A 13,190-nucleotide genomic window follows, 5' to 3' on the forward strand; every position below is an offset into this window, starting at 1 on the left:
CACGTCCATCAAGTCAGTGATGTCATCCAACCATCTTATCCTCTGTCGTCCCCTTCTCCTCCTGCCTTCAATCTTTCCCAGCATCGAAGTCTTTTCAAGTAAGTCAGTTCTTCATGTCAGGTGGCCAAAGTATTGGAGGTCCAGTTAAAGCATCAGTCCCTTCAGTGAATATTCAGGACTGATTTCAATTGACTGGTTGGATCTCCTTGCAATCCAAGAGACTCTCAAGAGTCTTCTCCAACACCACCAATCAAAAGCATCAGTTCTTCTGAGCTCAGCTTTCTTTATGGTCCAACTGTCACATCCATACATGACTACTGGAAAAACCATAGCTTTGACTAGAGGGACCTTTGTCGGCAAAGTAATGTCTCTGCTTTTTAATGCTGTCTAGGTTGGTCTTAGCTTTTCTTCCAAGAAGCAAGTGTCTTTTAATTTCATGGCTGCAATCACCATGTGCAGTGATTTTGGTGTCTTATTGAAGGAATTCTTCTTGACTTTATAAATGCATTCTCTACTGCAACTTCTGTATATATCAGGTTTCCATTTGCCGGCTATTTTACTGGGTCCGTCTTCTCTTGGTCTATCTCTATGCTAAAACCTCAGCACCTTAACCACTGCAACTTGATAATGACACCTACTAGGGCAAGTTCCCTCCTCTAACTGTTGCTATTGCTGTTGTTGCTGTGTTCCTCCTTTTTCTCCCCTCCTCCTCCTTCTACCCTCACACTTGCCTCTCTTCATTCTTCTTCTGGAATACCTTAGTTATTCTTGGACTATTTACTGTCTTATATACATTTTAGAATCATCTTGTTAATTTCCATGGAAAACCCTGTTCAAATTTTAATTTAAATTCTATCAATTATTGAATCTAGCAATTATACTGTAAAGAATTCACATCTTTCTTACACGAAATCTTTTCATAATTGAACATAGTACATCTCTCCCATTTATTTAGAATTTCTTTCATGTCTTCCCATTGATTTTTATCATTTTTCATTTAACAGTCTTGCACATATTTTGTCAGATTTATCTATAGGGTATTTTTTTCATAGCTTTTTAAAAAAGCTCTCCTTTGTAGCTCTTTATTGCTAGTATATAGACATGCTGCATAATTACTTGGTTCTTTTTTAAAAAGATATATTTCCCAACTCTTCGGGCTTCCCAGGTAGTGCTAGTGGTAAAGAGCCCGCCAATGCAAGAGACATAAGAGATGCAGGTTCAATCCCTGGGTCAGGAAGATCACTTGGAGGTGGGCACAGCAATCCACTCCAATATTCTTGCCTGGAAAATCCTATGGATATAGGAGCCTGGCGGGCTAAAGTCCGTAGCATCCCAAAGACCTTCATCAACTCTTTACCACCAAGAGCTGGAGTAACATGTATCAATGTGTACTGAGTAAATTAGGTATTCAGGCTGATGTTGAGTTTTACACAATATCATGGCTGTACTAGTTACTAAAATATTGAAATATTTTCAATAAAGGACCCCCCTGACTTCCCTCCTGGCACCCTGGCCATCCTGGCCTCTCTCCATGGACAGACCCAGACCTCCCCATCACCCAAACACTACTAATGTGGTTTAACATCTTATATTTATAGGACAGTCTTGTAGTCTCTTTTTATAAAAGGAATTTTGGAGTCTTCTGCTAATTTTTTCTATTGGATTTTTTTCTTATTACGACAGGCATTAATTGTATATTTTGAATGCTCTTTGTGGGTTTTATTATTGTAATATACTTTCACTCTTTTTTGTATCTCTACCCAAAATGGGCGGGGGGCCTTAGGCCCTGCTTCACTGGAAAGATAGACGAGTGTTCTGATTGCTCCATTCCTATGCCATCTGAGTTGTTAAGAATTTTGAAAGTTGCCTTGTACGCTCACATGCCAGTGCTAAAGTAACACCAAGGGTGAAATATTCATCTGCGTGGTTTCTCAATCAAGGTGCACAGAGCTCAGAAAGAGGAGATCAGCTCTGGCGACCTGAACTGTAACCAAGGAGATGCAAGCCAGCACCCACCTCTGAGGATCCCCACCCGAATCCCTGCACCTCGCCTCGCTCCTCCCCTTGGAGTTCCCACAGGCACCTTGAGCACATTTCAGACTTTAAATGCCAAGCCTGCTCTCTTCCTGACTCCAAACTGGTGGAACAGTGTCTCCAACCACCTTGCCCCCAACAGTAGGAAACTCAGAATTATCCTAGACTCTGACTTACCCATAGTACTGCTTACCAAGATCTGTCAATTCTATGCCATTAAAAAAAAAATCCTAAATATAATCTTTTCTTCATCCCAATTACTCCAACTCCTGAATTTTTGAATAGTTTCCGAATTAGTCTTTTGGCCTCCAGCCTCTCTTGTTTCTCCAGTCCCTCCCCTGCACCACTACCCACATTAACAGTCCCACCTGGCCCATGAGCCTACTCTGTTTCCTCATCTGTGAAGAGGAGTATGTGGAAGCCATCTGCCCTGGCAGCAGGGAGTGTTTTATCACTGGTGCAAATATAAATCAGATCGACTTTGAGTTGGTTTTATTATTGTGTTTAAATTCCCTGCAGACAATGCACCCTTTTTTGCCTACACCTGCCTGGCCAGCTGTTCTCATCCACTTCTCCTTGGCATGAAACTGGAGACGTGATCTGCCCTATAGAGCTGCTGTGTGCTATGCTTAGTCATTTAGTCATGTCAGCTCCTTTGTCCATGGGGATTCTCCAGGCAAAAATACTGGAGTGGGTCGCCATGCCCTCCTCCAGGGGATCTTCCCAACGCAGGGATCGAACCCAGGTCTCCTGCATTGCAGGTGGATTCTTTACCGTCTGAGCCACCAGGGAAGCTATGAAGGTTAAATGAAACAATACCTGAAGGGAACTTAGCCCAGGCCCCTTCACATGGTGAGCATTTGGTCCATGTTAACCATGATTAATAATAACGTTATTATTGATTCCTTATTCCTTCTGTGATTCCTGTTTCTGTAAAACCTTTTCTGCCTGACCTCAGTCACTCCCTCCCATCCTCCTGAATTCCATACTCTTGGTAGCAAACTGTTGACTCTGCCTTCACCCACCAAGTTCTTCCATGTTCCCCTACCTTTGCAAGTGCCCTTTACTCAGCCTGGAATGTCCCCCTTCTTCTCTATGGGTTCATCATTTAAGATCCAGCTCATAGTCAGGCTTTCTGTGACACCTTTCTCAAATTATCCAGACAAAAAGGATGTGGATGCCTCCTCCCACTATGCACCCAGGCCTTCTGTTCCTATCTCCTCTTAAAACCCGGCCTGGCTGGAGTTCCTGGAAGAGAGAGACTCTATGTGCTTATTTTGGTGATCAAATTTGTAACCACAGTCACCAAAATCGTGCTGTAATACTGGCTTAATATTTGTGGACGTTTTGCTTATTTTGTTCGATTTTATTGGAAGGAATGAACAAATGAATGAATGAGAATAGTTTAACTTCACCTAGACCAAGCAAAAAGTTTGGGTGGTGATAGTGTTGGTCATTTGGGGCGGGCTAATATTGGACTCTTCCTTCCATGCGCCAAGAAAAATATTACCTAACAATAGAGAACCTGTCATCCTAAGGAACTGAACCCAGTAAAGGGAAGCCTATATTTAAGAGCAGGGAGAGTGTGAAGCAGGTCAACTCTGTCTTCGCAGCTGTCCCTGAGAGGGCGCTGTTCCCAAATTAAACCTCCAGAGGCCGGGAATGAAATACCAGAGCGTTCCCACAGAACTCAGCATCCCTCCCTTCCCATGCAGCGAGCGGTCGCGGGTCTCCAGTGGGGCCACTGCCCACAAACATGGCGGCGCCCTGCTCAGCTTCTCCCCGCCGGGGCCGCAGGGCAGCGCCAGCCTTGCCAGTACTCGGGGACTTCCTCCGCTAGCCGGCTTCCTGCACGGCTGGCATTTAAACCCGCGCCTGGGGCTGCGGGCTGCGGCTGCAGCTGCAGATGCTGAGCTGTCCGCGGGCTGGGCAGCGCCGCCGCCTCCTCAGAGCCTCCGGGGCGGGCGGGAGCAGATTCGAAGCATCCCTTAACTGCACTCGAGCCAAAGTGGGAGAGAGCTGGGGGAGACCGGGGGACCCGGCATCTGACATTTTAATTGCAGGTTTGACTTTTTTCCCAAGATCGCAGCTCTCCCGCCCAACCCAGATATTTTTCCTCTCTCCGGCCTTGGTTGCTGGATGAAGCCGGGGCTGGGCTTGGTCCCAGGAGCAGGGGAAGAGCGCGTTCGCTGTCCCACGCCGTCGACCCGGGGACCCCCGAGCCCTGCGTCCTGGCCATGGTGCGGCTGAGCCCGGCGCTCCGGTGAGGCTGCGGCGCGGTTGGGAGCCCAGCGGGCCCTCCCTGTGGGACACCTTCCCCAAGGACCCGGGGTCGCAGACTCCAAGCCCTCCTGCTGGGACTGCGCACCGGGGGCGAGCAGGCGAGCGGTGGCCGCGATGTTCAGCTGGCTGCGCTCCGACGACCGCCGGAGGAAGGACCCCGAGGTCTTCCAGACCGTGAGCGATGGGCTCAAGAAACTGTACAGGACCAAGCTGCTGCCCCTGGAAGAGCACTATCGCTTCCACGAGTTTCACTCTCCTGCCCTGGAGGATGCCGATTTCGACAACAAGCCCATGGTGCTGCTGGTGGGCCAGTACTCCACCGGGAAGACCACCTTCATCAGGTGAGCCAGCCAGGGTACCCCAGCAGCCCACCCAGCTGCCCAGCGCTAGACCCTCTGCTCACTCCCGATGTCCCTCCTGGGGACAAGAGATAAGTCTTCACTTGAAATCTCTGAAGAAATCCCTGTATGGGGGTTGTCCAAAACTTACCCTATAATTTCATTGGATGGTCCCTTGCTCCATCCTACCTAGCACCTCTCCACTGCACTCAGCCCATGAAGTGTAAAGTTCAGAGCCATCCCTATGCTACCCATTTTATGGATGGTGAAACTGAAACCCACGAGGCACAAGTGAGATGTATCCTGGTCACAAGAATACCTTAGGCTGGTGGGGGTGTCTGACACCATCTCCTTGTAGGGACATGTGCTTGATGGTCAGGACCAATTCCCTTGCCTTATAAAAGCTTCAGTCACTCACATGGGGGCTTTACAGTTGCAGCTGAGGAGGTGGGCCAGGGAGCCCACTTGTCCTTCTTTCATCAATTTCCTTTTCCAATCAGAGCTCTTTACAAATATCTCTCTGTGACTGGAGACAGTGTCTAGAGGCAGAATGCTATTTTGTTTCCTGTTGATCTTCGCGGCTCAGTAATCATATTAAAGTCTTTTGGAGGTGGACAGAATATTGGCCACGGTCTCATCCAGCTCCTTGACTTGGCAGGCAAGATAACTGAGGCGTAGAGAGGTTAAATGAATTGTCCAAACCATATAACAGGATGGGAGGCTGACCTGGGATGCGGTCCTAGATGCATGGGAGGAGATGGTTGGCTCAATGCCTATAACTTTGAGGGTGAGTCATCCATCCCCTTGAATTACAGAATCCTCGGGCTGTAGGGATCCTCAGGAAGTCAGCTGGCCACCCGGCCTTCACGCTTATTGTCCACCAGAGCGATAAGGACCTTTCGTATCTTTAGAAGACAGGCTTCTCTCCAGCCCTCAGGCCACATAGCCTTCAAGGCCAGGCCATCTTCCTTGGTCTCATTCACACATTCACAGGCCTGAAAGCTGTTGAGGGTGCTCTGTGTTGAGTGGCCCTCTATGTTGAGAGTCAGGCTCATAGAAAGTGGTGATGGATTCAGTTCCCCTCTGCCCCTGCAGAGTCAATGGTGCTCATCTCCTATGGAAGGTTTCAAAGCAGGGACGCTCTTGTTTCCATTCATTGACCTGCAACATGCAAAGCACTGTGCTTTGTTTGGTGAGGAGAGCAGAAAAGTTCACAGTCTAGTTCCTGATTTTCTAGATTCAAATCTTCCCTAGTGCTAAGCTTTTAACACAAGCCTTCTGGGAGCAGGGCACACACCATATTAACATGACATGTCTGAACGGGACATCAGCTGAGTTTTTCCTTGTGGGGTGGACAGCCTTGGAGTCACTCAGCTTGAGAGGCTGAGTGATTTCTAAAGTTGGGTACCCAGGGGGATTGTTGGCTTTTGGAGGTCTTATATTGTTAGGACCCTTGCAAAGGGTCCTACCTGCAAGGACCCTTGCAAAGAATCTAATTCATTGCTTCTTAACTTTTCAAAAAGTCTGTGAACCCATCTTTACAAAAAAGTCCCTACATCCCAAATTTACATATAATTTTGGGAGTCCAAGCCTTGGACCTTAGGGCAAAAACCCCTGATCTAATCCATCTCCCTCTTTTGGTTAAATGCCCATTGCAGCCAAAGATACTTCAGAGCCTCCTGGTTCTGTGCTTTGTAACATGCATCTCCCACCTGGCCCCGTGGGAAGCACAGGCCATTTACAGATGGCTCCTGCCCATCACGTGGCCTTCCCCAGCCCTCTGGCCACACCTTGGTTATAATTCTTTGTAGGTTGTTTAGAACATCTCCTTCCTGTGGCACCAGCACTTACTGCCTAGCTCCCTGGGTCCTTGCTTGGGGGTCTCTGCTACAGGAGCTCCCAGTAGACATTTGCAGAATGGGAGGGGAGGTGGGGAGAAGCCAACATCCCCGAGGGCAAGATCCCAGAACAGCAGACGTGTTTAAGTGCCTCTTGTCTGAGACACTCTCCTGGCTTTGCCTGAGTCATGCTGGCTGTTAACTGGGTCTAAGAAGGTGGCAGAGCCGAATTGCTATAGATTACTCCTTATCTGAGGGAGACAGGAAGGCTGGGAGAGGCAGAGCCCTCCTCTTTCTTATCCGCTGAGTACAAGCGTTCACCCTCCCCACTCATGTCAGTAACTGAATTTAGCTTGTGCATCAAAAGCTGTCTCCCTTTGAGAGAGAGGATCCCAGCAGGGGAGGAGGGGTGGCAGCACAGGGAAGGCCTCCAAAACCAAATTACATATTTTCCTTTCTTCTCATTAAATCCACTGAACAGTAATTTTAAAAAAAAAAAAAATTGGAAAATGCAGACAAGAGTAAATTTGAGGAAGATGAAAAAATGCCCCATCATCATCCTACAACTCAGGGGAAACCATTTTAAATATTTTATATATAGTTCAGTTCAGTTCAGTTGCTCAGTCGTGTCCAACTCTTTGCAACCCCATGGACTGCAGCACGCCTGGCTTCCCTGTCCATCACCAACTCCTGGAGCTTACTCAAACTCATGTCCATTGCCCTGCCAATGCAGGAGACATAAGAGACTCGGGTTCGATCCCTGGGTAGGGAAGATCCCCTGGAGGAGGACATAGCAACCCACTCCACTATTCTTGACTGGGAAATCCCCATGGACAGAGGAGCCTGGTGGGCTACAGTCCCTGGGGTGGCAAAGAGTCAGATACAATTGAAGCAATTTAGCACATATATATGATGTATGTATATAATGTATGTATATGTGTATATAATACATATTATGTCTTTCCAGTATTTTCAGCTATTTTATAACACAGTTGAAATCATGCCATAATGTAATTTTGTATGTGGATTTATTTCACTTATAGCATGAACATTTCCCGAGTAAATTTTTAAATCTCTGTAAGCATTATTTTTAAGAGCTGCATGATATCTCACTGTATGTATATGCAGTTATTCAATTAACCAATCTACTTCTTTTGAACATTTGAAGTTGTTTCTAATTTTATTTTGTGCTATTATTGTAGGATCAATCTGACTGTCTCTGTGCGTAATACTTTTCCACATATTAGGCTGTTTTCTCAGAGATTCCCAGAAGTGAAATCACTAGGCCAAAGGTTGTAGAGAGTTTTGGTTTGTTTGTTTAATTTTTTCTGACTTCTTAATCTTGGTAGTAAGAGTCACATTTTTAAGTTGCTTTTCAAAAGAGCCAGTTGATACCACACCCCCTCCCCAAAGCAAAGAAGGTTCCACTTGGGGCAGCTAGGAGCACCTGGGTGCAGAATCCAGCCTGCCTTCACAGCTGCAGCCTCTCCCTTCCTCGCTTCTTGCCTTAAGTGCGGCCATTCACATCTTGTATTCCAGCCTGAACCTAAGAGGGGCCCTTCCCTTGGGAATAAAGACTTGCCTCTTCATCCCCTGGCCCTTGGCCTTCTGTCTCCTGTGTCCATCTCCTTTCAGTTACATTTCCTTGCCTCAGGGTCTATTTCTTGTCTCAGGAAGAACATGCAGAAAAGGACATTCTTCTAATAACTAATTAATGTGCTATGATCTCTGCCTGAAACAACTTCACTGGCCTAAGGCCCAGCAACCCAGGGTAATAAAATAAACAATAAATTGGCCGGGTGGCTGCTTCCTCCAACACAGGCTGCCTCTTCCTAGTACAGTAGCTCTGTGTCCTTCTGGCCTGGCAGCCTCTCCTCCTGCCTCTGCTGTTTTTCTCTCTTCATTCTTCCTCCCTCTGGCCTGCAATCTCAAGTCCCTCCTCCTTTGCACCGTTTGGCCCCCTGGTCACAGAGATGAATGGCTGGCTGCCCCAGGGGCTATAAGGTCCAGGATCCCAAGGCCTCAGAGAGGGCCTCACTGGCCTGTGGCCACGCTGTAGTAGAGGGCCTAGGACTTTGGGTGTGGGGCTTGGGGCTGCTGGAGCTGAGTGGCCTGGGTCTCCATAGGGAGAGCTCAGCTGGTCTTGAGCATCTCCCGGCCCTTCTATAGCATGACTGAGCCTCTACAGTATAAACGGGCACATGGTGGGGAGGGGGCCGGGTGCCTACTCAGCTGGTCCTTTTGACCTCCCCCTTTTTCAGGGGGCTCTTTGCATCCTCCTGTAAAGGTGACTCAGCATTTGCCTGTGGTTGTACCCTGTCTCACCACCTCTCTGGCTTCTCTGCTGCCTAGGCCTCACAGCAGCATCACCCCCAGAAAGGATGATTCTCTAATAAGCTGAAGGACTAGTGAAGGGGCCCCTTTCCATTCCAGTAGAGCCACTGTCCTCTGCCAGGCCATCCCGCTAGCCACAGCCCCGGCCGCTCCTCACTCCTGTCACCCACCTGAGGTCCATGGACATCCTTTTCCTGTCAGGGCTCTGATCTGCTAGTCCATAAGTGGGACTAGGTGGACATCTGCCTGCCTCTTACAAGGCCTGAGTGTTACTCAAGGGAGCAGAGGGCAGAGCATTGGTCTACCTCCTGATGTCTGGCTTAAGATCTGTCTTGAGAGTCTGGCACAAGCTGGAACCAAGATTGCTGGGAGAAATATCAATAACCTCAGATATGCAGATGACACCACCCTTATGGCAGAAAGTGAAGAGGAACTAAAGAGCTTCTTGATGAAAGTGATAGAGGAGAGTGAAAAAGTTGGTTTAAAACTCAACATTCAAAAAATGAAGATCATGGCATCCGGTCCCATCACTTCATGGCAAATAGATGGGGAAACAATGGAAATAGTGACAGGCTTTATTTTCTTGGGCTCCAAAATCACTGCAGGTGGTGACTGCAGGCATGAAATTAAAAGATGCTTGCTCCTTGGAAGAAAAGCTATGACCAACCTAGACAGCATATTAAAAAGCAGAGACATCACTTTGCCAACAAAGATCCATCTAGTCAAAGCTATGGTTTTTCCATGTATGGATGTGAGAGTTGGACTATAAAGAAAGCTGAGAGCTGAAGAATTGATGCCTTTTAACTATGGTGTTGGAGAAGACTCTTAAGAGTCCATTGGACTGCAAGGAGGTCAAACAAGTCAATCCTAAAGGAAACCAGTCCTGAATATTCATTGGAAGGACTGCTGCTGAAGCTGAAGCTCCAAACTTTGTGAAGAACTCACTCATTGGAAAAGACCCTGATACTGGGAAAGACTGAAGGCAGGAGGAGAAGGGGATGACAGAGGATGAGATGGTTGGATGGCATCACCAACTTGATGGACGTGAGTTCTAGTGAGCTCCGGGAGTTGGTGATGGACAGGGAAGCCTGGCATGCTGCAGTCCATGGGGTTGCAAAGAGTCGGACACGACTGAGTGACTGAACGGGACTGAACTGAGAGTCAGGTGTGGAGGTCATCAGGGAGAAACAGGACTGGGAGAAGGACCTCTGGGGAAGGGCTCATCCCACTCCCACTGACAGGAGAATGCAGCCATAGGAAGAACATGGGAAGCTCAGCAGAACCCAGGCTCCACCCATTCCAGCCAGGAGAACTTGTTAGGAAGGATCTAAGCTTTCTGAACCTCAGTGTCCTTATCAGTAACATGTGAATAATGGCAACTACCTCATAGGGTTATTTAGGCCAGCCTGTGTCAGGGGCGGTTAGGCAAGGCAAGGCTAGTAGAAGGTCTGGCTACTGGTCTGGCTACTGGTCTCCTTTGCACTTGGGTCACTTTGTCCCCTGGTAGAGGTTTCTGTGTGCCAGGGACAGTGGTGACCACTCCATAAAGCAAAGAGCTGACTCAGACCTCAACTCAGCCATTGAGTCACCCATCTCTTACCTCGCTTTGTGTCCTTGGGGTGATTTACAGTCTCCCTGAAACCCTGTGAGGCCAACCAGACAAGTAGTATTGTCTTGACCCCATTTTAAAGCTGAAGTACACGAGGTTTAGAGAGACCAAAGATAGAGACATATAATGCAAACAGGGCTCCTTGGTGGCTCAGATGATAAAGAATCTGCCTGTAATGCAGGAGACCTGGGTTTTATCCCTGGGTCAGGAAGATCCCCTGGAGAAGGGAATAGCAACCCACTCCGATAATCTTGCCTGGAGAATTCCATAGAAAGGGGAGCCTGGTGGACTACGGTCCATGGGGTCAAAAAGAGTTGGACACAACTGAGCAACTAACACTAACTAACCTAACCCAAATACCTGTACCACCGGCAGAAAGTGATGTGTGCCTTTAGTGTCAACCTCAAGATATGCAAATTAAGAGCTATGTGGATTTTCACAAAGGTGCGAGGACCCTGGGTTTGGAGTCCATCCAGGTAGAAATGCACTGGGTACTTACAGACACGTGTTTTCTCTAATTATTATCTGTGCCAATGTGAGCCCATGTCTGGTGTAGCCATTGCTTTTCCAAAACTCATGTGTGTCTTTGCAAAACCTTCACTCTGCCCCCCGAGCTAGTAAGAAACCCAGGATTAGCCCCACTTTATAAAAACTGGGGAAACTGAGGCAGTGGGCTCTGGAGGGACTTGTCCAAGGTCATATCTGCAGTGAAGCAGCCACCCATCAAGGCACATTCCCTAACTGAGCTGAGGCATCGGGTCCAGCCCAGCCACGGCCTCGGGCAACATTGCTGGCGGCCCCTGTCCCTCTGTCCCCCACCCTGGGTGCTGTCCCAACCGCAGGGAGGGTTGGCCCCACTGTTGCAGAAGCAGAGGCCCCAGAAGCAGACTAGGTTGATTCTTGGCTACACCTCACCCTGAGTGCTCAGGTGCCAGTAAAACAAGCCACATGCTTAGATTGCCAGGCAAGCAGGATGCTGAAAACTGAGGGAGATGATGTTAGGAAACAGTTTGCTTAGGAAAAATAGTCCTCATGGGGAAAACTGGAATTGCATTTGTCTTCCTTATATCCGTTTTATTTCTTTTACATTGGATGGCAAGTCAGGGAGACACCCAAACCTTCTCTGCTCTTTGGGCCTCTGAATATTTGTATTTGGCCCTGAATAGGGGCAGTCTCCATCTCCATTTGCTCACCTGCAAAACTGAAAGAACTCAGCCATCCTGCAGCACTTCCAGGACCGATTGAGTGGAATAATTCAGGGAAGGGGCACAGAAGAGCACCTGGCTCACAGTGGGTGCTCTGCCCACCAGCCCCTCCTTGTTCTCAGGCTTCCCCATCTCCGCTGCTCCCACTCAGGCCTGAATTAACTTTTCTTTTTTTACCCTGCCATCGGAATGTGTTTGCCTGGCAACAGAGGCGATCTGTATCTCTCCCCACAGAGAAAGCAGCTATGAGAGCCCTCAATAGGATTTCCTTTCTGGACACAGTGCTGGCCTTGTTAAGGGGGCCCTCGGGGCTGCAGGTCATACCCAGATGTCCCTGAGAATTTACCCAGCCCCGGGTTCTCTGCTTGGCTTGACTGTGTCCCTAGATTTGCTTTGGAACTCACTGAACTCTGTGTTTCTCCAGACCCATGTGTGGTCAGCAAATCCAAGGTCATGTGGTTTTAGCCGAAGGGCTCTTGCTGGGCCACTTGAGGCTCTGGAAACATCCCAGGAAGTGGCCCTGGCTATGCTGGGGAGCATCACCCTTTGTTCCTCCCCATGGAGCTTACCAGGCTCCTCTGTCCATGGGATTCTCTAGGCAAGAATACTGGAGTGGGTTCCCCTTTCCTTCTCCAGGGGATCTTCCTGAACTAGGAATCAAGCCTGGGTTCTCCTGCATTGCAGACAGATTATTTACCATCTGATCTTGCAACAAATAGTTTGATCTTTGGGATGGTGATCTAGGTGCTAGGTACTGGTTTATGCGCTTACGGTCTATAACTGATTTAACCCTCAGAACATCGGGTGAGATGGATTTACCTATGAGGCCCATTTGATGGTAAGGGTTATAGTGCTCACATCAGAGGAAACATGAGATGAAACGAGATAATTCATGGACAGTCTGGAACACGGTCTGGCACAAGTGCTTAATAAATCAGAACAATGACCTCCCATTATAGAGGAAAGTACCAAGGTTCACAGAACCGAGGTTCTGAAGGTTAGAGAAACCAGGTCTGCTGGCCCCAGGCCCTGAGGCTCCCTGCCTCTCCCCTGAGGCTCTGAAGGAGAAGATGTGCTTGAGAAAGAGGAAACCCTGTCCACGGGCCGATGGGGTGATACATTCTCATCACAACCCAGCTCTCAGAATGGGCCTCTGATGGGAGGAAATCCTGTCTTCACACCCAGCTGTTGGAGGGAGATGAGGGGCTTCACCGACCTAAAACTGCCGGTGTAGGTGGGTGACCCCCAGACAGCATCTCCTCCATGGCAGCTCACCTGCTAACTCCTTGGGGAGCGAGCCCCGTGGCAACTGAACTTCCCTGGAAGCACAGAGTAAACTAACAGCTCAGAACACAATGAGATGCCCATGAGCTGGAAGAAACTCCAGCCAGTTTCCCTGGCTGCCGCCTGCTGGGCAGAGGGTGGGCACGGGGCAGGGGGTGGGTGGTGGTGGCAGAGAGCATTTCCTTAGGGTAGAGACAGTTGAAGAGCAAAGGATTTGGTGTTAGACTGATAAGGGTTTGGGTTCCTGCTCCACTATTAGCTCTTT

General features: G+C 48.5%; 1 protein-coding gene across 2 annotated transcripts in view; it reads left to right on the plus strand.

Moving 5' to 3' along the window:
* Window positions 1-3,394: 3,394 nt before the first annotated feature.
* Window positions 3,395-13,190, plus strand: part of EHD3 (EH domain containing 3) — a 32,472-nt gene continuing 22,676 nt past the window's right edge. For both annotated transcript variants that reach the window (XM_069580332.1, XM_069580333.1), the window contains exon 1: window positions 3,395-4,658. In XM_069580332.1, the coding sequence (XP_069436433.1) occupies window positions 4,432-4,658 (227 nt within the window). In that variant the 5' untranslated portion in view covers window positions 3,395-4,431. The remainder of the gene's footprint in view (window positions 4,659-13,190) is intronic.

Source organism: Ovis canadensis, chromosome 3 (assembly GCF_042477335.2).
Source record: "Ovis canadensis isolate MfBH-ARS-UI-01 breed Bighorn chromosome 3, ARS-UI_OviCan_v2, whole genome shotgun sequence".
In the NCBI taxonomy this organism is placed as follows: Eukaryota; Metazoa; Chordata; class Mammalia; order Artiodactyla; family Bovidae; genus Ovis; species Ovis canadensis.